Below are 27354 nucleotides of genomic sequence, written 5' to 3'. Positions count from 1 at the left end.
CATTAAATAAACCCCAAAATACCTGAGCCCTCTCCATCAAGTTCGTCATTGTCGTCTATCTCTTCGTGTGAAATGCTTTCTTCAAATTCAAGACTACCTTCATGACCTGTAATAGAAAAAAACGCAAGTTAATCACTGTGTGTGTGTGTGTGTGTGTGTGTGTGTGTGTGTGTGTGTGTGTGTGTGTGTGTGTGTGTGTGTGTGTGTGTGATCTCTGACCTGATGCTGGAGAACTGTCCTGTTTCCTCTGCCGTCTCTCATCTCTTTCCAGCCTCCTCTGTTCTTTCTGTCTCTCCTGGCGTTCCCTCAGTGTTGCCTTGGCACTTGTCACCCACGCCTGGTACGCAAGCTGAGGGCACGGGGGGGGCGGGGGGGTATTCACATGCTTCAATACTGCATTATGAAAAGCAAGCTTTGGAGTATTTTGAGTAATATTGTTGTTTCTGCACATTTCAGTGCATTTTAGCACTGTGAAAATGCTGTGGTGGCAGAGGCTGTGTTGATTAACTGTAAGGTGAACTCACCTGAAAGGCAGTCTGTTTCTGAGGCTTTTTTTCTTCTGAAAATAGTTCTTCTTCCTCCTCACTGTCCGACTCAAACAGGTAGTAATCCCCAGAATGCAACACTGCAAAGTTAAACAGAAACCATCCAGATGATATCAATACATGGGGACAGGACAGACCATGGGTAGTGAATGCATTTACTGGTAGTACAACTATGGCTGTGGCTGTGGCGGTCACAAAATTTAGTCAGCCGGTGATTGTCAAGGAAATAGTTGTCTGTCTCACGGTAATTGACAATGAATTAACATTAACACACTCAGCATCTGCTGGCTTCCACACAAACCACTGATGCAGACCTTTGGAACACCTACATTTTAAAAAGTCTAATAAATCCATGTAATATTGCTTACACCTTCAAAATAAATCCACTATTTATTTTAGACAGGTCTAAAGAAGCATGATATGAAGAAAATGTAGTCTATTCTGAAAAACAGAATAGCATACTCTGAGCTGTCCTTATTTAAGGTCTTGATCTGGCTATGCTAAATGGCTATGGGCTTCACTAGTTAATTTAGCAGACAAGATTTGCTTAGAATTCTGTGGCATTATTTTATATTACTTTATAGTATGAAGAATACAATTTAACAAGGTTGAATAAAATAGAAAGGATATTTTCTCAAAATGATTTGAGGGAGTGCACACACGCGGCTATTCTGTGTTGAGCAGTTAACAAATAAATAGGTACTCCTATATGCTTAATTAAGAGTTAATAATGCAACTTTATTTGTTCTACAAATGTTGGGCTATATGTTTTGATTGTTAATACAATATAAGGCTGCATGATGCGACGCTAATGATGATTTGAAAAAAGTTGCTTGAAAGGCATGAGCTTTGCTTTGTTTTTTTTGCGCAGGGTGTACACACTTCATTAGTCTCTCATTCACAATTTGACAAGCACTTGATAATGCCTCGAATATCACGGCGGCATCTCCTTTGGTGACTGTAACGCACCCTAAAAAAAATCCATGCCTTTTTGCGGCCAGTGGCTGTTGGGCCCTTGGCCCGGAGTGCTGCGTTGTGCCCTTCTCCCTGAGTGCTGCAGATCGGTGGGTCCCCCACGAAACGGTTGAGCTAACATAGGCTAATGCGATTAGCATGAGGTTGTAAGTAACGAGAACATTTCCCAGGACATAGACATATCTGATATTGGCAGAAAGCTTAAATTCTTGTTAATCTAACTGCACTGTCCAATTTACAGTAGCTATTACAGTGAAATAACACCATGCTATTGTTTGAGGAGAGTTCACAGTTATGAACTTGAAAATCTATTAATAAACCAATTAGGCACATTTGGGCAGTCTTGATAAAAGATTTTGAACAGAAATGCAATGGTTTATTGGATCAGTCTAAAACTTTGCACATACACTGCTGCCATCTAGTGGCCAAAGTCTAAATTGTGCATGGGCTGGAAGAAAACATTATGGCCTTTCTCTTGCATTTCAAAGATGATGGTACAAAAAAACCGCATGTTTTTTTCTTTGCATTATCTTTTACCAGACCTAATGTGTTATATTCTCCTACATTCATTTCACATTTCCACAAACTTCAAAGTGTTTCCTTTCAAATGGTATGAAGAATATGTATATCCTTGCTTCAGGTCCTGAGCTACAGGCAGCTAGATTTGGGTATGTCATTTTTGGCAAAAATGAAAAAGGGGGAAAAAAGGGGCAGATCCTTAGGGTAGGGGCAGATCCACTAGGGTAGGAGGCAGCATTCGGAATTTTGGATGAAATGCATGCCCAAATTAAACTGCCTGCTTCTCGGGCCCAGAAGATATGATATGCATATAACTGGTAGATTTGGATAGAAAACACTCTAAAGTTTTCAAAACTGTTAAAATAGTGTCTGTGAGTATAACAGAACTGATTTGGCAGGAGAAAACCTGAGAAAAATCCATTCAGGAAGTAGTTTTTATTTTTATTTTTAAGTTTTCTATTCAATGCCATTACAGTATCCATTGACTTAGGACTCAAATTGCAGTTTCTATGCCTTCCACCAGATGTCAACAGTCTTTAGAAATTGTTTCAGGCTTGTATTCTGAAAAATGAAGAAGTAAGAGCAGTCTGAATGAGTGGACCCTAAAGTGTCACAGAGTTTTTTCATGTGCGCGACCAAGAGTACGTTTCTTGTTTACCTTTTGAAATATTATCGATTATTTAGGCTAAAAACAACCTGAGGTTTGAATATAAACATCGTTTGACATGTTTCTATGAACTTTACGGATACAATTTGGATTTTTTTGTCTTCCTGTTTTGACTGCGTTTGAGCCTGCGGATTACTGAAGAAAACACGCGAACAAAACAGAGGTTTTTGGATATAAAGAGACTTTATCGAACAAAAGGAACATTTATTGAGTAAATGAATGTCTGCTGAGTGCAACCATATGAAGATCATCAAAGGTAAGCAATTAATTTTATCTCTATTTCTGACATGTGTAACTGTTCTACTTGGCTGGCTACTGTTTGTAATGATTTGTCTAGTGGGCTATGTTCTCAAATAATCGTAAGGTATGCTTTCGCCGTAAAGCATTTTTTATTTTTATTTTTTATCTGACACCGTGGTTGGATTCACAAGAAGTTAATCTTTAAACCTATGTAAAATATGTTTTGTTTTCTGAATTTTTATGAGTATTTCTGTATTTGAATTTGGCGCCCAGCAGTTTCACTGGCTGTTGAAGAGGTGGGACGCTACCGTCTCACGTGCCCAAGAGAGGTTAAGAAGCACCTCTCACTCACATGGCTCTCCATCACGTGATCGGCTCTTTCTCACAGGCAACAAGTGAAGACAGACTTATCGGCGACACAACCGCACGCATCCTTATCCAATTTCAAGGTGCATATTGAAGATATTGGAAGATCTGTCGACATTTACTTTTCATCAGCCAACAAGATGAATAGGCCTAACGAACGGCAAAAGCACTATCCTATGTCAATATACTATCCCCATAGTACAAAAGTCAACCTATTCTATTCTGTGCGAGAAATACATATTCCAAATATTTTTGGGATGCAATAGATCCCAAATTAATACAACCACTAGCATAAAAAAAACGTTTTTACCCAATGTGGCTGACGCAACAGATCAAAAATATTTAGCTTAAAATGTTGATAAACTAATAGGCTATTCCTTCACATTATAAGCGCAGCAATGTGCACATGGCAGTAGGCTTATGTATGCCAGTTAGGCGCTAAACTCCCTGTAAAGCGGATTAATGTGCTTAATTTTAAGAATTATTTGGCCACTTTAGTTGTGATACAAAACATATAGGCCTATGGGCTAGGCTACATGAGGTGTGTGACTACGATTAGAAGTCGGGGAAAAAAAGAGCAGTTTCTTATGCTGGGCATCATTTACAAGTGATAATATATATTGTCACCCATCAGACTATTCTTGATTTTATCTTGTCTTTACATGTAATAAATAATATATGCGTGAAATTTGTTGATTTAGAATGGACCATTATCATACAAGTAATCTGTGTACTTAAATAGCCACGCTTTCAGGTGGTTCATTTTCATGCCAACCAGGTAGGCTATACTCCTGTTGTAAAGATAAACAATGTGCTTAATATTAGGAACGTTGAGAAATAAGTATAGTAGGCCTAGCCTATAGAAAGCTGATGGGATCCTCCTCTTTTCAGTAGAGGCCATCACTCTGTTTTCTCGGGCAATTGCATAGCCTATAGAAATGTTGCGCAACATGAGCTCATGGGCTCTCATGAAGTGTTTGATTAGATTTTCGAAAACATTTGCATTGATGTCAGAGTGATTAGAGGGACAATAGAGTGCTGAGTCCTAGGCAGTTAGCAAGTTTGGTAGGCTACTAATGACCATCAGCCGAATCAGAGCTTGGAGAAGCCTAATTACCCTTGACTGCCTTCATGATTCGTGACCGACGGTGTGGCGGTAATACGGTCACCGCAACAGCCCTAAGTACAACTAGTCATAACTCATATACACTGAGACCACTTCAATCCCAGGAGTATTTAGTGTCTGATTTTCGAACAAAACAGAAACTAAGGAAACTGACTTGCAGCATTGGACAATGCAGTTCTGTCTGAGGAAGGAAATAATGAAAACAGATGTGTGGAAAGACAGGCCAAAAAGACAGGAAGATTACAATCCTCTACTGGACTGCACCTGCAATTCAAAAAGTATAGAGAAATATGGGTACTAACCCAATGTATAGAATCTTTTCCATTATGAAACACTATAAGTCTGCTAATAAACTGTTTGACAAATTCTGATTGGTTCGGTCCTAAGGAAAACTTTTCCAGATTTCTGACAGTGCATGTAAACAGTGCAGGCCGGCTTAGCCAACCATTTCCCCATCACTGACAGAAGACATCAGATGCAGATGCCGCTCACCACAGGAGAAAAATACTCCTATTTCAATATCAAAGAGCCCAGACAAATCTAATTTCCGGACCTCCTGAGGCAGATGGAAGGTCTTTTATTTGAGCGAAGGGCATCTTGGGACACAGCCCAGCCTCAGGTAATGATGTGATTCTAACTGACTGGATGACCTCCCAGAAGAAGTCTCTCAGACACAATTCCATTACAGAGGATAGAGAGTGCACAGTCACATAAACAATATTATATACATGGATGCTCATAGACACATCTGGAACATGCACATACAGGCACACGACAAGCAGCTGCATGCACAACACAAACACATCCACTTAAGCACTTGGTGTGAGATAAATGTGGGGTCAGATACTGTAGAGATGGAGAAAGTCAGTCTGGCACTGGCATATACACTGACAGAGGTCTATATAGTAGTGGGATATGGAGCAAACCTTTAGAATGGTCCAGCCAGGGCTCTTGCCACTTCTTGCCACGCTTGTGGCTTCTCTTTTCCCTCTGTGGCTCTGTGGGGTGAGATGAAGGGCCTCAGGCTTTACCAAACAGCAAACACAACCACCCTCAAACAATCATCCGTAGAGATGGATTGTTGAATTACTTTGAATAAATGTATTAACGGTTAATAGGATGATTCATGACAGCCGGATCAGTACAAAGTAATGAAGTTGAGTACCTGATGCCGGATCCGCCTTGGTGTCTGACTTCCGACGGCCCTCTTTACACTTCTCCTGTTTGGAGCGGATCCGTTCCATCCTGAGGGGAAGGGCAGACATATTCTGATGTCATCATGACACATGATGAGCACTGACTACTTTACCCTCTCGCTCTCATTCCTCTCTCAGTTTTTCTACAGTAGTTGTATATGATTAAGCAGTCACATAATATGGCACTTGACCACACTACAGTCTTGGTTTTAGACATGTGTTTCCCAGAGTTAGCCCATCTGCTGTCATATTCATCAGACATATGCAGAGGGAGATTATTGGCCTTGCTAGCCATTCTTGGCTATGGGCTAGTTATGAGATCTGGCTCTCTCATTAGCCCGTTTTAGCTTGATACACGAGGAATGGCTCAATGTATTGAGAACATGGAAAGTGGTCACTTCTATGGTTACTCACGATCTCTTGAGCTGCGAGAGGGACTTCTTCTCTACTTCCTGGTGGAAGCGCATGTTCTTCACAATGCTGGCCCTGAACAGCTCAAAGCCCCTGTCACAATCAAACATCAGATCAACATAACGTTTCCATACAGTACATACAAAACTCTGTGGCAGTTGCAGGGGAATGTCGTGGCTTTTAGGGTGCCCTCCAGGGGGTGCTGTGGAGACCAGTGCTCACCGGGAGGCTTGGCGGGCAGAGGCCTGCAGGTCGGCTGTCACGTGCAGGAAGTAGCAGCTGAGGAAAACTCTCCTCTGCAGCAGGAGGAAGAAGAAGCAGATACTGTCCCAGATGATCCCTGCCTCCTCTACAGGCAGAGTACATGCCTTATCGCTCACACTCTTAGCTGTAGGACACACACACACAAGCATACAAAGTCCGCTTTGGTTATTCTATAATATCATTGTTTTCCTGCCAATTTGGAGGGTGACATGTGTGTTCACTCATAGAGATAAAATAACTGTATCCATCTGTATGTGTTGAGTACTCACGGTCATAGTAACCCTTGACTGTGCAGACCAGACTGAAGAGTTGGATCACCCAGCAGAAACTTTTCTGCATCTCTACCACAAACACACAGGCCAAGATCTGGGGACACAGCACACTCTCACTTAAAGGTACACAAGCATAACAGTTCACCTAACAAGGTTTATTTCCACCCTGTATAGGCTTATGGTTACAGTATGTGGTTGTCCACAGCGAGGTGCATAGCCACTCACAGACAACATGTTCTTGGAGATGATTACGGCCACGTTGTAGATGATGAGGCAGTCCCACATGACCAGGCGCGTGCGGGAGGGCTTCCTGAGCAGCTTGGTGCCGAAGAGCAGGAAGAAGAAGCAGGCCAGCAGGTAGCCCAGGCCGAACACACTGATCCTGGTGGCACCCGTCACAAACACCACCGACAAGACAAACCAGAACATGTGACGGAACACCAGAACCTTGACCATGTCCAGGTAACATCTGGAGGAGAGGGGGGAGAGAGAGATGAGAGTTAATGTTGATACTGTATACTGGTAGGTGTAGTTTAGGATGTATAATAATTAGTGCCCAGAGTTTTGCCTGGTCAGGTCACATGGTCAGGAAAAACTCCCGCCCCTCATAATAATGCCCGAAGGGTATGAAGATGAGGAGTGTGGTTATAGCTGCTGTTAGGTCAGTTGTTCTCGGTGTCTGGTCATACAGTACCTGCAGTTGATGAAGTTGGGGGCAGGGTTGAAAGGTCGCCCGTCCATGGGGTTAGGGTCGTCTGTGTTCTCCCCAGCCAGAACCATCCACTCCTCCCTCTTCTCATCCTCAAACACCTTCCACTGCTGGGAGGCACACATCAGGAGGACAAAGTCCGCTGGAGGGACCAGATACAGACACAACCATCAGCATCAAACAGGAGGAACACTACAGTAGAACATCATCAAATTACGAATGAACAATTTTTTATATTATGCATCTATGACCAGGATATTTTGAGGTCAAACACAGGTCGTAGCATTAGTAGGCCACAATATCACTGAGGTCAGATGAGGCAAGAGACTGACCAATGAGGTTCTTGGAGTTGGGAATGGTGTAGAAGTCTGGGAGGTAGATCCATTTGATGAGCGCTGAGTTGATTATGACGGGGGTGTTCCATCGCCAGGGGTAATCTATAGAGGGAGGGACATACACTGTCACATACTGTAGGTACCAGGGGTAATCTATAGAGGGAGGGACATACACTGTCACATACTGTAGGTACCAGGGGTAGTCTATAGAGGGAGGGACATACACTGTCACATACTGTAGGTACCAGGAGTAGTCTATAGAGGGAGGGACATACACTGTCAGATACTGTAGGTACCAGGGGTAATCTATAGAGGGAGGGACATACACTGTCACATACTGTAGGTACCAGGGGTAGTCTATAGAGGGAGGGACATATACTGTCAGATACTGTAGGTACCAGGGGTAGTCTATAGAGGGAGGGACATACACTGTCAGATACTGTAGATACCAGGGGTAGTCTATAGAGGGAGGGACATACACTGTCAGATACTGTAGGTACCAGGGGTAATCTATAGAGGGAGGGACATACACTGTCAGATACTGTAGGTACCAGGGGTAGTCTATAGAGGGAGGGACATACACTGTCAGATACTGTATGTAAAGAAGGTGATGTTCTTGTACAGCTACTGGGAAGCTGGCAACAATGGTGATACGTGGGGATTAATGAACCCCACTCACCTATACAGAGTGCAGGGGGAATGCCCACACACAGTATGTACTGGTAGATCATGAAGATGCTGAGGAACAGGCAGTACTTGGGCCAGATCTGAGCGATGGCCGCCCGGCGTCGCCGTACCATGATGGCCACCAACCAACAGCTATGGATTATGACTAGGAAGTTCATCCGCTGGCCAATCACATTCACCGTCATCAGAAAGCAGATCTTGGAATGACACATGGACAGAAAAAGACATGGAAGATATGAGAGGAACCCAAAAGCATAGAGAAATACACCAACATACTTTTGAATAGTAACTCCAAACAGCAGCAAGAGGCCTACCTCCAGGCCAAACTTGTAGAAGCTGTAGTTGAGTAGGTACTTGATGCAGGCCAGCAGGCCCTGGTCCAGGGTGTCTCTGGTGGCCTGGGGGAAGATGGCTGGGATGAGGGGAGGGGACCTCTGCTGCTGCCTGTAGTGGTGGTCCTGGTGGCGGTTCACTGTGGCCTCAAACACCAGCAACATCAGCACCAGCAGGTGGTTCTGGAAGGACACAAACACGACAGCATGAGCTAGGTCCAATCCACTTGTTATTTGACCTAGTACCAAAGTTGGGGTCAATTCCATTTCAATTCAGAAGGTAAACAACATTCAAATCTTTTTTTCAGTGTTCTTCCTGAATTGACTGGAATTGAAATTGACCCCAACCCTGCCTAGTACACATATTTAATTTTTTTTTATCATGACAACAAACAAAGCTCAATGACATTACCTTATAATCACAGTCAAAAAACTGTCCCGAAGAGCATTGATCTCACCTTGCTATAGCCCAGCACGGTGGCATCCTTCCTGAAGCCAAACCAGTTGGCTGGGTCTACAGGCTCTCTGTACAGAGTGGAGTTCAGGACCTCAGCATCTTTCAGATTGGTTTCATTGGCCAAGGGCTATGATGGAAAGAAAGAGAAATGGAGATGGAGTGAGAGAGAAAGAGAGAGAGAGAGAAAGAAAGAAAGGGAGAGAGGGAGGGAGAGAGAGAGAGACGGAGAGCGAGTGTATATGAGACTGAGGAACTGCAGCCAAAACGTCTCGCTGCAAATCACAGAAAAATAAACAAAAGGCTGTTCTCCTCTAAACGGCCATAAAGCAGGGAGACTAAACACGTCAACAGAATTCACACATGAAACTGCCTGTAATTAGCACCAAGGTATTCGCTTCTCACCAGGGGTAAATACTAGCATAGCGTGCACTCAGCAGAACGCTGGCAGCAGGAGTGTGAGAATGCTGTCAATATAAACAGAGAGCATAGATCTGTACACTTCCATCTGTACTCCACTGTCTGTGTGTCTTTCCAGACTGGTGTCTCACCACAGTGCAGTTGTTGGAGTACTCGACAGGGTCGACGATGCTGAGCTGGTAGAGCATCTTGCAGACAATGATGATGCAGACCCAGACGGTGGACAGACAGCAAGCCATGTGTCGGAAGCGGGTGTAGGGCATGGCAAACGCCCAGAGCACCACCAGAACCAGGTTCATCACAGACGGCTGAGAGAGAGAGAGAGAAGAGCAATGAGAAAGAAAGAGATAGACAAAGAACGAGAAAGAAAGAGATAGAGAGAGAAGAGAGACAGACAAAGGGAGAGGCCGTTTAGAAAAAGTGGGCTTGGGGCTTGGTTCCAAATTCACACGGTGCATAATAGACTTTAACAGATGACTGCTGTGGACTACTGACCTCTCCCAGAGCTACCCAGACCACAAAAAAGGCCAGCATCTTGAGGATGTGCAGCTCCAGGACCCTCCAAATTAACACTTGGATCTGGGTCAGCGTGTCAGAGAACTTCCTGAACAGAACTATCAGCCTGTTCATCACCAAACCCCACTTACTGGGCATCATCTCTGTACAGCAGAGAGAAAGAGAGCGAGACATCATTATAGACATGCCACATATACAGAAACTCTTGCCTTCTACTGTTTTTGCTTGTACAATTGTAAGCAGTCTTTGGGTCCTAGAAAAGCACTATTCAAATCCAGCCCAACAACATCAGTGCTCACCATCATCCTCCGATTCGTCATCCCTCAGATCCGTCACCAGGTCTTCCTCCTCAAACACAGCCCCATCATCACAGCGGCGGACCTCTGGTCTGTGCCTGTTCCTCTTGCTGTGGGATAAAAATAGTGGCATCATATAGGATATTGTTTCTGCAGAGGTGGACGGACAATGGCTCTGTCCGGCAGTGACATTAAATGAGATGGACGGCACACGACTGAGCTCTCATTTACTATGGACTTGATTACGTGGGCTTTTGAGGAGCATAATATCTATTATCCTCTGTCTGGCAGTGAGTCATTCAGTGTGGGAGGAGCCCGAGAGGAGCGTACCTGTGTATGGGCGTGACGTGGTCCAGGTCTGTGATCCTCATAAAGGGTTTGTGGAAGTAGTGTAGCTGCAGGATGCAGGCCAGCAGGAAGAAGCCCGGGATCAGGATGCTGGTGAACAACTCGGTCAGCTTAAAGGTCTCCAGGCCGATGTCAGCCAGCCTGCAGGGAGACAGAGGAGCGGGACTCGCTTCAATTTCCAGAGGTTTCTACTATACTCATAGTGCACCTCAAACACAGATTGGAGTGATCAGGACAACATAGGAAATCTGGAGAAACTGGAGCGGAAATTGATGATAATTAGAAATTCCCGATTATATCAGGAAAAACCACATCCATGAACCCATAATTGATGTTAATATTGGCCACTTCATCATCAAACATAATGACAGACCTATTAAGAAAGTGTGTATTAGTCTTGACCACACAGTGAGGTGGGGGGAACATACTGCTCTTCAGTGAAGCCGGTGAAGTTCTTCCAGTAGGCAGGGAAGTCCTCAAACTGGAAGGTATAGATGGTGATAAGGACCAGCATGGTGTAGGCCACCACCAGCCACCAGAAAACCTTGAGCAGCCTCCTCCACAGAGAGTAGTACACCTGACGATATAGATTACAGTAACAGTTACAGTCACAACAACATTCATTAACATGTCAATGACCAGTCAGTTTGACCACAGGTCAAATCGAAGTAACGGAGTTACCCCCAGTGCGACCAGGGGCAATTTGCCACAAGAAAACCAGTTTGTTGTGTAGTGCACTGTGGGCTGACCCTGTGTCACTCATGGTTGTTTGTGTGTGGAGGGTTGAGAGCAGAAGCAGAAAACACACGTACAAAGTAGCAGTCGGACCAATAAAGTAGTATTGTAATATGGAAGGCGCAAGGAGTTGACGATGGGGGTCATAGTTTAAAAGGACTTCAGAGTGTGACCCCCTGGACTGATGGTGTCTACCTACCTGGTAGAGACAGAGGCAAAGCAGGAAGAGCAGCATGTAGATGATCTTGTAGCCCACCAGCTTGCCAGCGAAGCTGACCATGATGAACATGCCTCCACACACGTAGATCCAGTACTTGGCATAGCAGCTCATCACCAGTCTGCCCACAACCTTCAGAACAGACTCGTTCTGCCCGCTCCCCTCTGTGGACCCAAAGGGAGAAGGAGCACCTTGTTACTAACCAAACTGAAGACACTGCCATACTGCACAACGCACATGATTCGCAATCAGTGCGAAAATTGACACGCTCACTACTGTAAAGGTGGCTCTGGATGAGAGAATCTGCTAAATGACTAAAATGTCAAATGTAGATAGCGGGAGAGAATGTGACTGGACCATACTAAAGCACTTTATTGTGTAGAGAGAGTGCGAATCAGAAGTGTACCCTCTCACCTCCAGTGGTGACCTCCTGTAGAGGGGTAGACCTGCCCTTCTTCCTGCTGAAGTTGTCCTTCACTGACTGGCGCAGGAGCAGCCAGAACGTCAGCGTGTACAGCAGCTGACAGGATCAACAAAACAGACAGAGGGAGAGAGGAGCGGAGGAGAGAGATGTGAAATGAGCCACCATTGGAGTACAGTCTTGACACTGTTCGGGAGATTGACTGCAGGACTGCACTTTTAAGTGGTTCTAAACCTTTTAAGAAAGTGCAGGAGCATATACAGTTAAATAGCCTATTCAGCATATGTGACAGGCATGTTTTACACATCAAATATTTGTTGAGTGGTTGAACTTTTCAGGTATTCACTAAATGACACCTTGTGGACATGTTTACTACAGCTCTTCAGTCTTCAGAATACAGACTACTGCACTATCAATTTCCTGTAGGCACTTAACAGGCTGCATTCATTGACATTTCCCAGAGGCTCTGTCCCACTGCTGACCCTGTCCCCTCCACCCCTACCCCCTCACCATGGCCCCCAGGCGGAGGCAGGGGTACTGGGCTCGGTCCAGGCCCAGCTGCCTAAGGCTCATGGTGCCCACGGTGCGGGGCAGCTCCGGCTGCAGGTCCATGGCCCAGACGTACTGCAGGAAGCAGAGGGCCAGGCCGTAGAGCAGGATGAAGGGAGAGCACAGTGTGGCGAAGTGGCGCCTCGCACGCAGCATCCAGATCAGACACGCCCACAGCAGCAGCACGAACGTCAGCCAGCTGTGGTAGGTGATGCTCCACACCTGCAGAGGGGCATCATGGGAAATGTAGTTCAGGTAAGACATGACATACCCTCACTGAGAACTGCTGTCACAGAACTAAGGCTTTGTTCCAATATCCCATGCATTCTTAGTGGTATTCTAGTGTGGATATTGGAACATAGCCTAATATACCCCTAGGGCTCATAGAGAGGATATACTTAGAATGCGAATTAAATTTCTGAGTTACCATCATGGCGATGAGAGCACACACGTAGCTCTGCTGCATGACCACTCTACCCAGCAGGTGCAGAGGGTGGTCCCCGTGCTGTGCATCAGGGGCGCTACTGAGCCCTGGGCCCAAGTCCTGATGACTGGAGCCATTGGTGACACGATCTCCTGTGCTATCTATAGACAGAAGCGTGTTCTGGAACACATACACACACCTTTATAAACAACAACACCACACAGTCAGAGAATGGCGTACAGCAGTGCTTTGGACTGCATGGGGCAGGGCAGGGGTGCTATCAGGCATCTCATGCCCACCTCAGTGTCGTCCTGGCTGGGTCGTCTCTGAGCGGACCAGGGCTTCAGTTCCACCTCTCCTCCTCCAGCCTCTGTTCCTTTGACAAGCTGGGCCCCCTCCTCACCCTGTCATATAAGCAAGTACTGATTCAGAAAGCAGCACAGACAGAGAGGTATGTTTCATGCCTTTGAATGCTGATGTTGGTACCTTGTCAGCCGATCTATGGTGGCTGCTGATCTTCAGGACCGTCGCCACGGTGATGTACAGGAGAAGCAGGATCCCGGGGTTGACATACACCGGCCAATCATGCTCCGTGTTAAGGATGAGGTCATAGGAGGCGGAGCAGTTGCCAGGTTTGATGATATCCTTGAGGCCAAACAGTCTGGGGGTTGAGAAGAAGTGAGAGGGAATGTAACAGAAGCTTGTATATGGAGTTAAGTTGTGGAAACATGGTTTCTCTGTGAAACGTCATCAGATGATGTCAACTTCATCGCACAGTTTAGCCCTGTGTTCACCCTGCCGTGACCTATTGAGTATAGTTTCAAGGCAGAGGAAATGTCAGGTTAGATTTGTGGGCTGGAACTGACTTCTCATGTTGATGGCGGAGTGTGGCTAAGAGCGAGAGGTCAAGATAAAGAAGGAGAGAGAAAGATCACAGGTGTTTCCACCTGGGAAGCCTTGATAACAGCAGTACATATCTCTCCCTCTATCTCTCCAGCATCCTATGCCAAAACCCTGAGGCACCGAGATGGAATGCTACAGGACGGCTTCATCACCCCCACCCCTCCACCCTGTTTCACATCCCAGGTGTAAGAGGAAAGGAGATGGATGGGGGGGGGGGGCATTTGGTAATATTTCAAAAACAACTTGCCAGTATTTCCTCACATAGCTTTCACACTCCACTCCACTCCACTCCTCCCCTCATTTCACTCCATTCCTCTTCTTCCCCCTCCTTCCCTCCATTGATACTGAGAACTATGAAACAAAAACTGAGAACTGTCTCAGTTCCACTCATCTGCTGTTAGCTGAGGGTGCAGTCTGTAACCGTCTCAAAAAGATTACAACCCCAAAACAATATTAAGTTTATCAGAACCTTGTGCGCCAAGGAGTCATTGTGTACAAATCACTTCAGAATCAACATGTTTGAATCACAATCTTGAGCTAGTGTGCCAACCAGGAGCATCGCTATGGCTGCTGCCAGTCCCTGTGAGAAGTAAAGCTGGGTAGCTACTAGAGACATGAAATACAATGACTAAAACGGAATAGAATTACTTATTTGGGTAGAGGTGGGGTGGGGCACTGACCTGGCCCACAGGCTGGCAGGGGGGAAGATGCCCTGGGCAATGGGGCACTGGTACAGGTAGAGACACACCAGGTGGCCCGCCGTGAAAAAGCCCACCATCACACACAGCACGTTGAAGCCTAGGTGGCTGATGGGAAAGTGGCAGGCCCACCATGTGCACATGCCGATGAAAAGCAGGAAGTAGATTGCAGAGAAGGCCGAGGGTAACGTGATGCCTGGGGAACAGAGATACAGGCGAGGGACTTTATCAACACAATACAACAATACTGCACGTCGTCTCTCAAATACAACAAACCATACATGGATATCTTAAAGCAGTTCCCCCATACTTCAATGCAGGGATAGGTAACTGGCGGCCAAGGGGACGCCCCCCTTTTGAAGGCCCTTGGTTCAATTTCCCACCAAAATGAAATTTTTGGGGGAACTCAGTCAGGGTGTTGCCAGGCAGAATACTAGAATACAAAAGGTGCAATTTAGAAATTTGGTTGTGCATAAACAGATGTTCTCCTGTTATGTCAGTCACTGTTATTAACTCAATTGGCCCATGTCAGCAAAAATGTTTTAGATTGGTAAGTTAGTCTAGTGGCCAGCTATCTAAACTTGTAGTCATCAATATGGAATTAGAGTTTGGAGGGGGGAGGGGGGGTACTGACTTTGTTAGTCTCACTCAGATATCCTTAAAAACTGCAAACATTTCTCTCCACCCTATGTCAAAATGTGTAGAATTGCAGGAAACTAGCTGAAAAATACTCATTTTCTTCTGTTAATTAATTTCCTTTAATAATTAAGCAGTAATACAGGAGATATTCCCTTGACTCCACTCCACTCTACCCTCACCTCCCTCTTGTTCTCACCAGCCAGAGCCAGCAGGGTGATGGCCAGGATCCGGCCCAGGTCCCTCAGGACCTTCTGGGCTGTGGCTCGGAGCCGGGCCGCCAGCTGCTTGGCACGAGTTGCTGCAGAAACCACGTCATCCCCAGGTTCACTGGACGACGAAATGCCTTCCTCATCGCCCTCCTCTTCCTCCTCCTCCTCTTCACCCTCCTTTGTCTCTGACCCATCCTCTGTCTGGAAAGAACCAAAGCATGAGGCAAACGTAAACCGATATTCATAAATGAAATTCATAATTTTTTATTATTGAACTTTTACTTAAGCAGGGAGTCCCATTGAGACAAAGGTCTCTTTTGCAAGGGAGCCCTGTAGCACAAGGCCAGCAGCAATTGCACAATAAAACGTAAGAGAACAAATACTTCAATAAAGTGTAATGTCAACAGTACGGTAAATCTCAGATCCAACGCTATCTGTATCCCTGTTATCAAGAGCACTTAACTTCCATGACAAGACCTGGCACAAAGCATAAGCATCAGACATACACACGTGATACTATTCTTGTCTTCTACAGTTACGTACATACAATAGGTCAACACTGTAAAAGGTCAAACTGACATGGTACATCACACACTCATAGAGATCACTTTCTGACTGGGGCACTATGTTCAAAAGGGGAAACTCCCTGACAAACACCTGCACCTAATCACATCGTTTAAGGTTCTGGATAGTACACCCTTAGGAGAAAAAAAAGCGCTATCTGCAACTTTCCATAACCAAAAATGCATTATCTTAAGCATCAGCAACATTATTCTCGATGATGGAATACAGTACATAAGAGGCTGAGTGTGTGGTGTGTGTGTCTGTGGGAGTCCAATTACCTGGAGACCCTGTCGTCTTCTGTTTAACCTAGAGCGTTCGGGTTAGTCTGTGTGCTGCTGACTGCTCAGTGGTAGAACTATCAAAAGACAGATAAAAGGAAAGTAGGCCTCTCTCTCCCCCCTCTCCCTCATGTTTCATTAATACCGCTTTTCCCATCTCATTCTATGACCAGAAGTATCTCTCTAGACAGATGCTTGCCTCTCACTAACTTTTCCCTTATTTCAGATGCTTCTCTATCCTTCTAGCGAGGTCTTATGATTGTCTGGGAGAAGTATTGCTAGAGGCAGAAAGATCAAGCACCCAGAACATTCCTTCATCTAGGGTTCCTCCCAAGAGATCATCATCAACATCACTCTCCTGCCGCCGGCACTCCCATACCTCTCTCTCCATCTCCCTAGTAAACCTTATCCATCTGTTATGCATTCCCGCTCTTTCCCTCACACTCCCTCCCTATATCACTTCCCCTCTCTTCTCCCGACTGTCCAGTGGCTCCTCTGCGGTCTATACTGCTGCTCTGATGACTGCCTGTCCTTCATGACTCCAGCCTCCTCTCAGTGTGACCTGTTCCAGGGGAGTCGTTGACACCCCCAGCGTGTGAAGTCAACCGTTGACCACGGGAGCCTCATTACTGAGGAATCCCCGCTTTGGGTGGGCTAAGAGGGATGGCATTCCTCACACACACCCTGTCACATACACCAACCTGTCACCCGCACAACATCCCTCCCACACACCCTGGATGAACAGGGGGGACAGGGTCAAGGGTTAGCCACGTGCACAACCTAATGTGATTCGGTTTCTGGACCTGCACATGGAGTATGCTTGGGGTTTTCAAGAAGACTAATCCTCCTCTACAAAATAAGACAGGAACATTTATGTTACTGACAAACCACTGCTGGCTCCCCTGTCCTCCCTTCGATGTAGTTCTGAGTGAAACCATGTGAGCCAGCGGGAAACTGAATGCAGTGTGATGAGAGGGTGGGGTGAGGTATACTGTATGTGTTAAATGATGTGCCCAAACTGCCCATTTCACAAACACAGTCTCCCGTTTCCCCAGCTGAAAACCCCCAGGCTCCACAGCCAGTCCCCTGAGTCCCGGCCACATCAAAGACCATTGTCCCAGCCTCTCTGGCTGGAGGCAGCCGCTCATTCCCAAACACAGGAACAGCCGCAGAACGTTGCGGTCGGAACGTTACAACAACATCACAGAGATGTTGTGAGAATGTTGTTTTTGATGTGTGTGCAGGTCTGAAAGTGGGAGTGTGGGAGAGGAGAGAGCTGCTCAATTGCTGTTGAGTGTCCTGTACAGTCAGGCAGAACTAGTGGGCGGTCTGTCTGAACGATGTATTGTCTGAGCAGAGCAGAGGGGCAACCCCTGGCACCCAGTCAACACATGGCAATCAATTGTCATAGTGCTCCCTCAATCAGCACGGCACTTCTGAAGCAAAGAACACAGTATGCAGGAACATTCTAACTGATATACAGATTTAACAGAGAGAGCAGATAGGAGAACAGACTGTTCTCCCAATGAAGAACAAAACTTTTGAGAAACTGTTGATTTTTTATTTTTTTGCCAATTGTAGCTATGTAATAAGCTCTTGTCAGAGAGTGGACAAGAGGCTCAACAGCAGTTTGGTTGTGTTTGTTCATTGATCAAGTCATGGTCCTTTTATCCTTTTCTGACACAGATCGGCGCAGGCTGTGTTTGTTTGGGTGGTTGCCCTGGCTACGACAGAAGTAGAAAGCTGTTGCTCAAGGCAACAGAAAGAAAGAAATTAGGGAGAGAGAAAAAAAATAAGATTGAAAGTACAACTAGTCTGGAGAGTGAAGAGCAGTCGAGACTGTCAGCGACAAAGGAAATGGAAGAAAAATCTTCCACTAATAGACTGGCTGGTGAAACCTCAGTGTCTGTTTGTGTGTATGTATGTATGAAAGGCTCATGGGTAGGAGGCAGCATTACGTCTGGGCAGTGCCTTTCTCTCCCAGGCAGGCTGAGGCTGGGTTAGCCTGCCACACTGCGGAGCAGAGCGGGAAACCAACTCAGCTGGTGAAACAATAGCTACCACTGTCACCAGCACCAGGTCTGAGGGAACCTCCCCATTACCTCAGTGACTCTCTCTCTGCCCCAGTAACACCACAACAAACACCAACACACCAGAGAGCAGTAACACTAAACTACTGTAGCATACCACAACACCGTTTCACCACAAAATACAGTTCCATGGAGAATAATGCTGCCCTCCAGTACCTGTATGTCCTCTTGCTCATAGGCTGACAGTAGGTGAATCTGTTCTTATCAGCAGTGATTGCACAACAGTGCTATCAGCAGTATCTGGCTGCAACAAAAGGAAGATGGCCTTTCACGGAAGCATTCGGTTGTGCGTCTTTGTGAGCTTAAATTCTGTGAATATTCTGAATGCGATGTCCTTTTTATACTCTGCAATTTTGGAATATGATTATAGCGAAGTAATTATGCACAAATGTTTGTTACAAAAGAATTATTTAAATTTAAGAAATGGTTGTGTACAAAACATGGAGTTAATATGAACAATGTGGAAGGGCTTGAGGCAAGCGAGTGGGTGAGGCAGACATGGCCAGCCCAGCTCAGATATTCATTCTAACACCTCAGCCATAACCCTCCTCTTTAATCAGACACAAGACATTGGGTGCCATAACGTTCCATAAGAATGCACCATTACAAAGTTCCTTTATATATATATATATATATATATATATATATATATATATATATATATATATATATATATATATATATATATATATATATATATATATATATATATATATATATATATATATATATATATATATATATATATATATATATATATAGCAGCCCATGCAGCAATGAAGCAATGACTAAACCACTTCCATTTCCTGAGTGGTGGAAGCCAGGGACACTGCTTATTATTTGTGACTCACTGATTCGCAGGGCAAGACCATTACTATATATGGTTCGGAGTATTACCATATAAGCAGTGCTTAAATATGTAAGATCGAGAGGTGCCGAAAAAAAAGTGAGCGCGAGAGAGGTGTTTCCTGGGGGGTTCTGAGGTACCGGAACGCATGAATAAAGCATTGCATGCATAATCATCGCATTTGTGTAGTGGCATAGCGCAGTAGAGTAGAGGCACTTACAGAAGATGCACATGGGGAACATTTATAGTAGCTTCCGGTCCAATTTTTGGGGGACTTTTATAAACGCATTTCATACGTCATTTTACATGACTGGAGACTTTGGCAGAATCTTTTTTAATACTGCACAAATTATCGAAATGGCAGGCTACTTTGACACTGACAAACTGAGATCAATGAAAAGGACATTGTCTTGAATCCATCAATATCCTAGGCCTTGGTGTGTGGAGACATATTGAGGAGGAAGTCATAATCCTAAACATGCTTTACAGTTTCACTGACTCACCCAATGACGCGCAGCTCACTTGCTGGTGATGGCTGATGCACTCGTGCCAAAAGCCTCTCTCTCTCTCTTTTGTAAAACAATATTTGGAAATGGCTCCTTTTCAGCAGGAGCCATTTGCTTTCCAACCTGTATTTTCCCTCGATTGTATTTGAAATATTGCGAAAGGCCTGTTTTGTCTACATGTACGTGCTGGTTTATCACTGACAGATTAGCCGCGCATTCCTGACTGTAGGCTATTCCTTGTTATGCTATTGGACTACAATCCACAGCTAGGCTATTAAAAAAGAAGAAGCTATTGATCCTCTGTGGCTAAAGTATAGACTTTCTCATTGCTAAAATATAGGCCTTCTCACTGTGTAGTAGGCTATTCTGAATTATTTAATTTATTTCTGAACAGACAGCAGTAATTCTATAACTTTGGCAAATGTATTTCAATTCATCAGGGGTGCTGCAGTTCCTTCAGAACCCTTGGCGCGGCTATGATTCTATAAAGGAAATACACGATAAAGTGCAACGCTGGAGAGATAACAGTTGCAGGCTCCTGTCTATCAGAGCAGAGAGATCATAGAAAGTGAATCTCATTCTAGCTATGTGAGAGATACTGGCGCTCTTCTCACACAGCCACGGGTTGGTATCAAACATAGGTTACAATGTTGCGTGAACCATAGACTCGGGCCGGCCCAACCCAAATCAACTCTTAAAATCGACTTTTTCACATGACGTTTTTTTGTGGGCGCAGGAGAATGAACAAATAGGCAACTCAAATGAACTGTGATGGCTTTTATTCCAATTTTTTACATTGGAAAAAGTGACAATTATTTTTCATGACACGAGAGGTACCAGATCCGGCCAAATAGGTTTCCGGAACAAAACAATCCAAAACGTTGAGGTGCCGGATCCTGTTCCGGCAGGATCCGGCTCAAATTAAGCACTGCATATAAGTGTTTCTGGGGTATTTTACCTAGCACTTGCAGGAGAAATGTGTGTGAGCGCGCATGTTCCGCGTATTAATAGCAGCATAGCGGTGAGGCCCAGTTCGTGTCTATAGAGTAGATAACCACTCACCCCCTGTGTGGAGTCGGAGGCTACCGGCAGGAAAGTGACGTCATCTCTCTTCTTGACCAGCCGGTTACACACCACCAGGGTAACCAGGGAGATCACAAACACCCCCAGGTCAGGGGTCAGCAGACGCACCACACTCCACGGGTCATCCAGGGGCAGCCTAGAAGACAGCGCCATATGCAGGGGTCAAAGACCTAACGAGGAACTACACAGTGTTCATTCTCACACACTTACACAAAGACAGTAAAGAGGGTACATGAATGATAACATGTACCGCTGCCAGTGAGTCATAAGGACAAAGAACAGAAAGAGATGTAAGAGTGAACATTGGTTTGAATTCTGCAAATAACAGTATATTATCTCCACACACAGTTCAGGGAGGAATGATCCTCAGTGACAAGCTACACAGTTTCCAAACATTCTTCACATACCTGGATACACCGACATGCCTCGATAGTGTCTCCCACAAACTACCTGTAAAGACAGAGAGTGTTAGGACTACCAGCTCTCCCCAGGCCACTCTGTCTTTGACATGGAGTGTCGTTTAGGGGCGGGACATGTCATACAAGGCAAAAACTGTAGAGAACAACTACAACATAGCGTCCTGCTGCAGCTACCATAGATGTTCCCATGAGCCCCCAGTAACTCTGGGAGTAAGCCACCATGTCGCTACTTGAACGGGTTTGTGAGGAGCCCAGGCATGGACAGACTGAAGCTGGAGTCAGCATGGTGGACTAATTCACATGGTCCAGAGAAGCAAATAATATGACATCAAAGAACACTGCTTGATCTATTAAAAGCTCCTTGAGGACATATTTATATGGCCTGGCCAAAATAAGTGCAGACCGCAAAACAAAATCCACATTTTCTACAGACGGACGGTTGTAAGCATGGAGCATTCACTGGTTGTATACAGAGCAGTAGACTGAGCGTGAAGACAGCTGGACTTAACGTGTCAAAATAAAATCAGGGAGGGAGAAGCAATGATTTCATGGAGTTTCTTTAGTCTAAGTCAGGGGTGTCCAACTCATTCCAAGGAGGGCCTAGTGTCTGCTGGTATTTGGTTTTACATTTCAATTAAGACCTAGACAACCAGGTGAGGAGAGCTCCTTACTAATCAGTGACCTTAATTCATCAATCAAAAGTTCAAGGGAGGAGCGAAAACCCGCAGACACTAGGCGGGATGAGTTTGACACGAGGTCTAAGTGATTGACTGAACCTAAACAAGCCCCTTATGTATGGCACAGGCCATTGTTAAGATATGCGGACTGAAAACATGGCAATGGAACGGCCTGTGTCAAAGACGTCTATATTCACTCACAGTTGTTTCCCAGTGCATGGTCCAGGTCAGGGAGAGTGTACAGGCAGATCTGGAAGGAGACATGGGCTAGCAGGAAGAGAAGACTGGTGCAGAACAGAGCCTTGATGAGGCGTCCAGTATGTCCTGGAGAAAAGAGAGAGATGGAGTTAGAGGGGAATGGGGGGGGGGGGGGGGGCAATGTAGAATATGAAAAGGGAGGATAATCAGTTCCTCCCATCTCTCAGGTAAAATAGGTTCAGGAAATAGCAGGGTGCACAGTACTAACCGAGCATGAACAGGACAGCGGGTCATTATAGAGGGTGTGGGTTGAAGTGTTTTCCAAGGACCTGTCCTGATCTGACTCAACATCATCTCACCTTCAAAATGATGCTTCATTTTCCACCAGTCAGAACACATACTGAGGCCATGGAGGCACTAGTAATCACAGCAGTACGTTTAGAGTCTAAGCAGGAATTGCTTGTAACAGTTAATTACCCGTTTTGAAACAAAATGGGAACAAGCCTGTGGATGGCATGGACCGTGCCGAACTGTGCTGCTGACCATAAAATGGCCCCCTGCCCGCTCTAGCCCTGAAGCCCCTCCTCCTCGCCACATGTTTGTGTGAGGCAGCTTTGATTGGTCTCCCCATAAAGCTGTCAGCTCCCATCGGTGGTGTGAAACGGGCCACAGGAAAGACACGGGCACAAACTCCCAGTGTAGTGAACGAACGCTGCAGGTCCCTGTGGAATCATGGGGGATTTTCCTTTACAGGCGTTGACTGGATCAAGAAAATTAGCAGCTACAACAAGTCAGTGTTAAGGGACAAGCTTGGGGCTTTGATTGTGTTTTATGGAGCTTTTTTCTCTCTGTGGCCTGCAGGGCGAAGGGCAGTTTAACTGCTCAGTGCTGCTCTACCTCCCCCTCAATTACAGCATTCAGGAGGTTAGGTACTGCATTTACAAGCATATCCCTGATCCCAGATTTAAGTTTATTCCACGAACACCAATTTGCATTTATGCCTAACACAAGACCTGAAGATGAAATAATATTCAACGTTGCATTGCTAGTTAGAGGTAGTACGCCAGAGCAGTGAGAGGATTATCCATGGACCTGCTTTCTGAGCATCATCCTTTTAAATAACTTCATGCAGTGAACCATTCACATTTGATTTCGCGTGCACCCCTCAGTGACGCAATGTGAACTTTGTGAAAAGGTTAAGACCGTTCGCCCCCCCCCCCCCCCCCCCCCCTCCTTTCCAATTGTGCAGGATCAAGATCCATCACAGACACTCTCTGTGTTGGACATGTTTATCTTTTCATGTATGAGATGGAAAATCATTTTTTTTTTTAAAAGCGACGTGACAGGGCTGATAAATGTCAGACACAAAGCCTGCCTACCGTAACAACCAGCGGACACACATCACGCACGCTAATAACATCTCAGTGTACGTTTTGGAAAAGAAGGGACCTTGTCCAAGAGAGGAGTAAATAGTAATGGAAGACGTTGTACACGACAACAAACAGCTCTACTCAACTGCTGCAACCCAAACCCTTGCACATAAGCTCCTCTGTCTCCAAGTGTGTGTGTGTGTGTGTGTGTGTGTGTTTAAGTTAAGTTCACTGCACCGTCTTCCCTCTCTTCAATCCCCCGGCTCTCTACCCCTGCTACTGGAAAATCATGATGTCATTGTCATTACATGGATAGTCTCTTTAATACTCAACTCCAAATTCTGCAACTGCCTTGCTACTCTTCAGCATGTGTCCCGTGTCACAGTATAGTTGGAGGCTATTGAGTCCTTCCCTCTCCTGTAGGACCTGGAGGTCTATCAGCATAACCTATCATAGTTCTTTGCAGGGTCATCATGGAGATATCCATCTACTACATTCCTACGTTACATTACTCAGGACCGTCAGCTAGAGTGACATGACCTCTTAAACATCTAAAGAAAATATGCACGCCTAGACCCACTTACCTGTATTTACACTGTTATTGCACACCACTAAGTCATCTGCACCGTAATCGAAGCTTTGGGATCGTTTCCTCTTCCAAGAGATAAAGTAGGAATGGAATGTGGAGGTGCATTCCAGTGTCTTAGTAGAAGGCCAGAGGGAGACAGCTCCTCATAGGGAACCAGAGCGTGGTATGTAGTCTTCTTTCCAGAGCAGGTTTCGTATGAGATCTCTCTGAGGAGAGACCAGCACAGCCACCAATGTGGAAACGACATCTGAGACCTGCCATCACTTTGTCTAAGTACTATCAAGACATAACACAAACCAAACATGACATTAAAATCACATCCATCTTCACACCAGGGACAGCATGACATGACAGCCAATGACAACCATTGCAGCCATGGCCTCATCATCTCTCATCAGATAGTGAACTATCTGAGAAGGTCTAGATGTGGATCTGAGTGGGGGGGGGCAGCAGGGTTCTTGGTGAAAGCCAGAGGTGAGCAGAGGCCACTGGGTAGTGTAGTTCACTACAGGGAGATCAAACCCTAATTCAGTGAACCACAGGACCTTTTTTCTAGGCCATGTTTACCTTTTTTCCCTAGTTTGTATTTTCAGCGACAGGCAGAAATTCGCTCTGGTGACGTCTTAAAAGAAAACGGTTTCAGCGGGCGCCCTCCTTCCCCACTCACCCTTGTGCTGTATGCGCCGTAAAACCTCAACCAAAACCTGAAATCTGGGGTGACATTAATGGATTTTCCATGAAACAAGATCATTTGGAGGAATTCGAACATTTACGAGAGTAGCGCTGAACATCGTTGTAACAAGTCTTGTGACTGTAGTGCACCTGACATGGAGGGGTGCTGCAGGGTTCCTGGGCCCGGGTTACAGTGGAAAGGAAAACAGTGCATGTTGAAAGAGCAGGGTATTATGTTTAATACTCAGGCCGCTAAACAGCCACAAGTTTCACAGTTTGGTCTGGAGGTTATCCTGCAGCTGTTGGGTTTATTTATGATTGTACACGATTTAGACTGAGGGGAGATGGAATAATAGGCACAAGTCGAAAATAGAACCTAACTGAGTTTCATCCCTGAGAAATGAGCCGACGCCTGCCAGGCACTCTGAGCGATACTGTGCTGTGTTTTTGTTGTTGTTTGTTATTGAATTAAAACAAAGTATTTTCTTTAATTGAATTTACCTCATTTGTAAAGGGGGAGCTTTCCAAAAAGAGGACCTCAGGCATAACGGCTTATTTGTTCCAGCGCATCGTAAAAAGCTGGTTTAGATGGCCAGTGTAAACATGGCTGTTATGGAGGAGAGGGCCATAACACAGGGCCAGCCTCCGGACACAACAGTCCAGGGTACAGAGGGTGTTGTGGTTTAAATGAGGGCACTGTGGGCCTGTTCTTTTCTGATGATTATTCCCTATTGAAATTTGGCCATTAGGTACCATCTCAAATACCAGAGGTCACCATAAAGCAGGTCTTAGTAACTGCTATCTGAGCCTTTGAGCCATAAAATCAGCCATGGGTGTCCTTAAGCGATTAAGACGTTTCAAATGTATAGGTCTATTCAACCCCAAGGTCTCAGCCTTGACTGAATGTTTTGAAACAAGGCATGAAAGGGTGAAACAGCGAACAGATAAGGCAAGAGTATTTAGGTCTGCCCTCCACTCTGGAAGAGGAAAGATTTGCTGCGAACCTCAGAGTAATGTCTTCCTATCCGTCTGTCTGTTAAACCTTTAAACATAGAAGTCTTGTATTTTTTGCATTGCGCATTTCTTCACACCTGGACCGGTTTTCAATTCTTAACACCATCCACTGACTGGAAACACACACACTCCATCTCTGGCTTACACCACCCGTACGGTACACACTACATCTCTGGCTTACACGACCCGTACGGTACACACTGCATCCCTGGCTTACACCACCCGTACTGTACTGCTCAAATATTAGAGTGAGAGAACACACTGACCCTGCTAGTTGGCCTGCTTACTAGAGGGATCTCATTCACATGTTCTATGTGAGTAAACTCATTACACAAAGCTACATTTGTTTAAAAGCTTCCACCAACCAGCAACAATAAATCAGCCACCAGAAGAAACAGCTGCCCGACAGTAAACAAAAATGACATTTATTTATGTTTTGTTGTTTTGCACGACGTGTTTGGATCATACGTCATGTCCTGCTCCCTACGCTTATCTGTGCTGTTCTCTGACATCCTGTCCTGTCGCAGCGCTGCGTTGGTGTGAGAAAAGCTGCCGTTTGCGTAAGACGACTCTGCTGAAATAACAGTGGTGTGTGGAATCCCAGTTCCTGTTGGGGGCAGAGGAGCGGAGGGCACATAGCAGGCTTGCCTCTGGGAAAAGCTCCTCTCTGGACCCATGGCCTCTCTCTCTCTCTCTCAGGCCACTGATCTAACCAGGAGAAGCAACCACCCAGAGGTCCGCAGACCCTCACTCCTCCCACCAGGGTTGGGGTCAACTCCATTTCAATTCCAAATGTTCCTCATTGAAAAGCATTGAAGACAACTGGAATTTAAATGGAATTGACCCGCAAACCTGCCTCTCACATAACTCCCAGCAGCAGTGGAGGCTGCTGAGGGGAGGACGGCTCATAATAATGTCTGAATCAAGTGTAATGGCTGGAATGAAGTGAATGGAATAGTATTAAACAGATGAAAACCATGCGTTTGATACCATTCCATTCCAGTCATTATTATGAGCCGTCCTCCCCTCAGCAGCCTCCACTGCCTAGCCGGTAAAGGAAAGGAAGGGTCAGGCTTGGCAAATATCCATAATATAGCCAATATGTTTGTAGGTGTACTTTACATGCCATTTAATGAAGATAGTGTTGTAACTTGTTTTCATTATTAAAATGATTTACAGGTTGGCATGGTTTGTGATGAAATATGCAGCCTCTTTTCAGTGCAGACTAGCAGTATATCATTTTGCTCCATGTGGCGTTGGACAGATACCTTACATACTGATGCTAGTTCTCTCTCATTATTCAAAATGCTGGACTCTATTTTCAATGGCTGAACCTGCTCCATTTCACCATAGGGGAAAATGACAAATAAAAGGTACACAAATTGAATGGAAAGTCTGGTCCAATAAACCAGATGGGTCTATTGAGCGTGGTCTCATATTTGTCTGAGAACAGACAGCTGTCCTGTCCAATATATCAGCAATGGAACAGAAATCATCTGAAATCAGCTGCAAACTAGTTGTCAACGGCACTTACGGCCCTTCCCACAGTCTATTCTCTGCCCAGTTTAAGCTGT

General features: G+C 45.4%; 1 protein-coding gene across 1 annotated transcript in view; it reads right to left on the bottom strand.

The window, feature by feature from the left end:
• piezo1 (piezo-type mechanosensitive ion channel component 1) overlaps window positions 1-27354 on the bottom strand; it is a 75161-nt gene that overhangs the window by 10634 nt on the left and 37173 nt on the right. Inside the window, exons 3-32 of the mRNA XM_055921262.1 lie at window positions 22139-22261; window positions 21249-21291; window positions 20821-20977; window positions 15461-15674; window positions 14608-14821; window positions 13511-13685; window positions 13324-13428; window positions 13028-13204; window positions 12562-12822; window positions 12045-12150; window positions 11613-11794; window positions 11107-11255; window positions 10661-10819; window positions 10334-10440; window positions 10014-10177; window positions 9650-9826; window positions 9103-9228; window positions 8627-8827; window positions 8305-8509; window positions 7623-7727; window positions 7276-7432; window positions 6807-7050; window positions 6579-6675; window positions 6268-6433; window positions 6049-6138; window positions 5604-5683; window positions 5365-5436; window positions 525-625; window positions 220-349; window positions 23-106 (exon numbers count right to left, since the gene is read on the bottom strand). Coding sequence (XP_055777237.1) covers window positions 23-106; window positions 220-349; window positions 525-625; window positions 5365-5436; window positions 5604-5683; window positions 6049-6138; window positions 6268-6433; window positions 6579-6675; window positions 6807-7050; window positions 7276-7432; window positions 7623-7727; window positions 8305-8509; window positions 8627-8827; window positions 9103-9228; window positions 9650-9826; window positions 10014-10177; window positions 10334-10440; window positions 10661-10819; window positions 11107-11255; window positions 11613-11794; window positions 12045-12150; window positions 12562-12822; window positions 13028-13204; window positions 13324-13428; window positions 13511-13685; window positions 14608-14821; window positions 15461-15674; window positions 20821-20977; window positions 21249-21291; window positions 22139-22261 — 4371 coding nt within the window. The remainder of the gene's footprint in view (window positions 1-22; window positions 107-219; window positions 350-524; window positions 626-5364; window positions 5437-5603; window positions 5684-6048; window positions 6139-6267; window positions 6434-6578; window positions 6676-6806; window positions 7051-7275; window positions 7433-7622; window positions 7728-8304; window positions 8510-8626; window positions 8828-9102; window positions 9229-9649; window positions 9827-10013; window positions 10178-10333; window positions 10441-10660; window positions 10820-11106; window positions 11256-11612; window positions 11795-12044; window positions 12151-12561; window positions 12823-13027; window positions 13205-13323; window positions 13429-13510; window positions 13686-14607; window positions 14822-15460; window positions 15675-20820; window positions 20978-21248; window positions 21292-22138; window positions 22262-27354) is intronic.

The sequence above is a fragment of the Salvelinus fontinalis genome, chromosome 4, assembly GCF_029448725.1.
Source record: "Salvelinus fontinalis isolate EN_2023a chromosome 4, ASM2944872v1, whole genome shotgun sequence".
In the NCBI taxonomy this organism is placed as follows: Eukaryota; Metazoa; Chordata; class Actinopteri; order Salmoniformes; family Salmonidae; genus Salvelinus; species Salvelinus fontinalis.
Note: the sequence above shows the minus strand (reverse complement) of the source record. Positions and strands in the feature narration are given on the sequence as shown.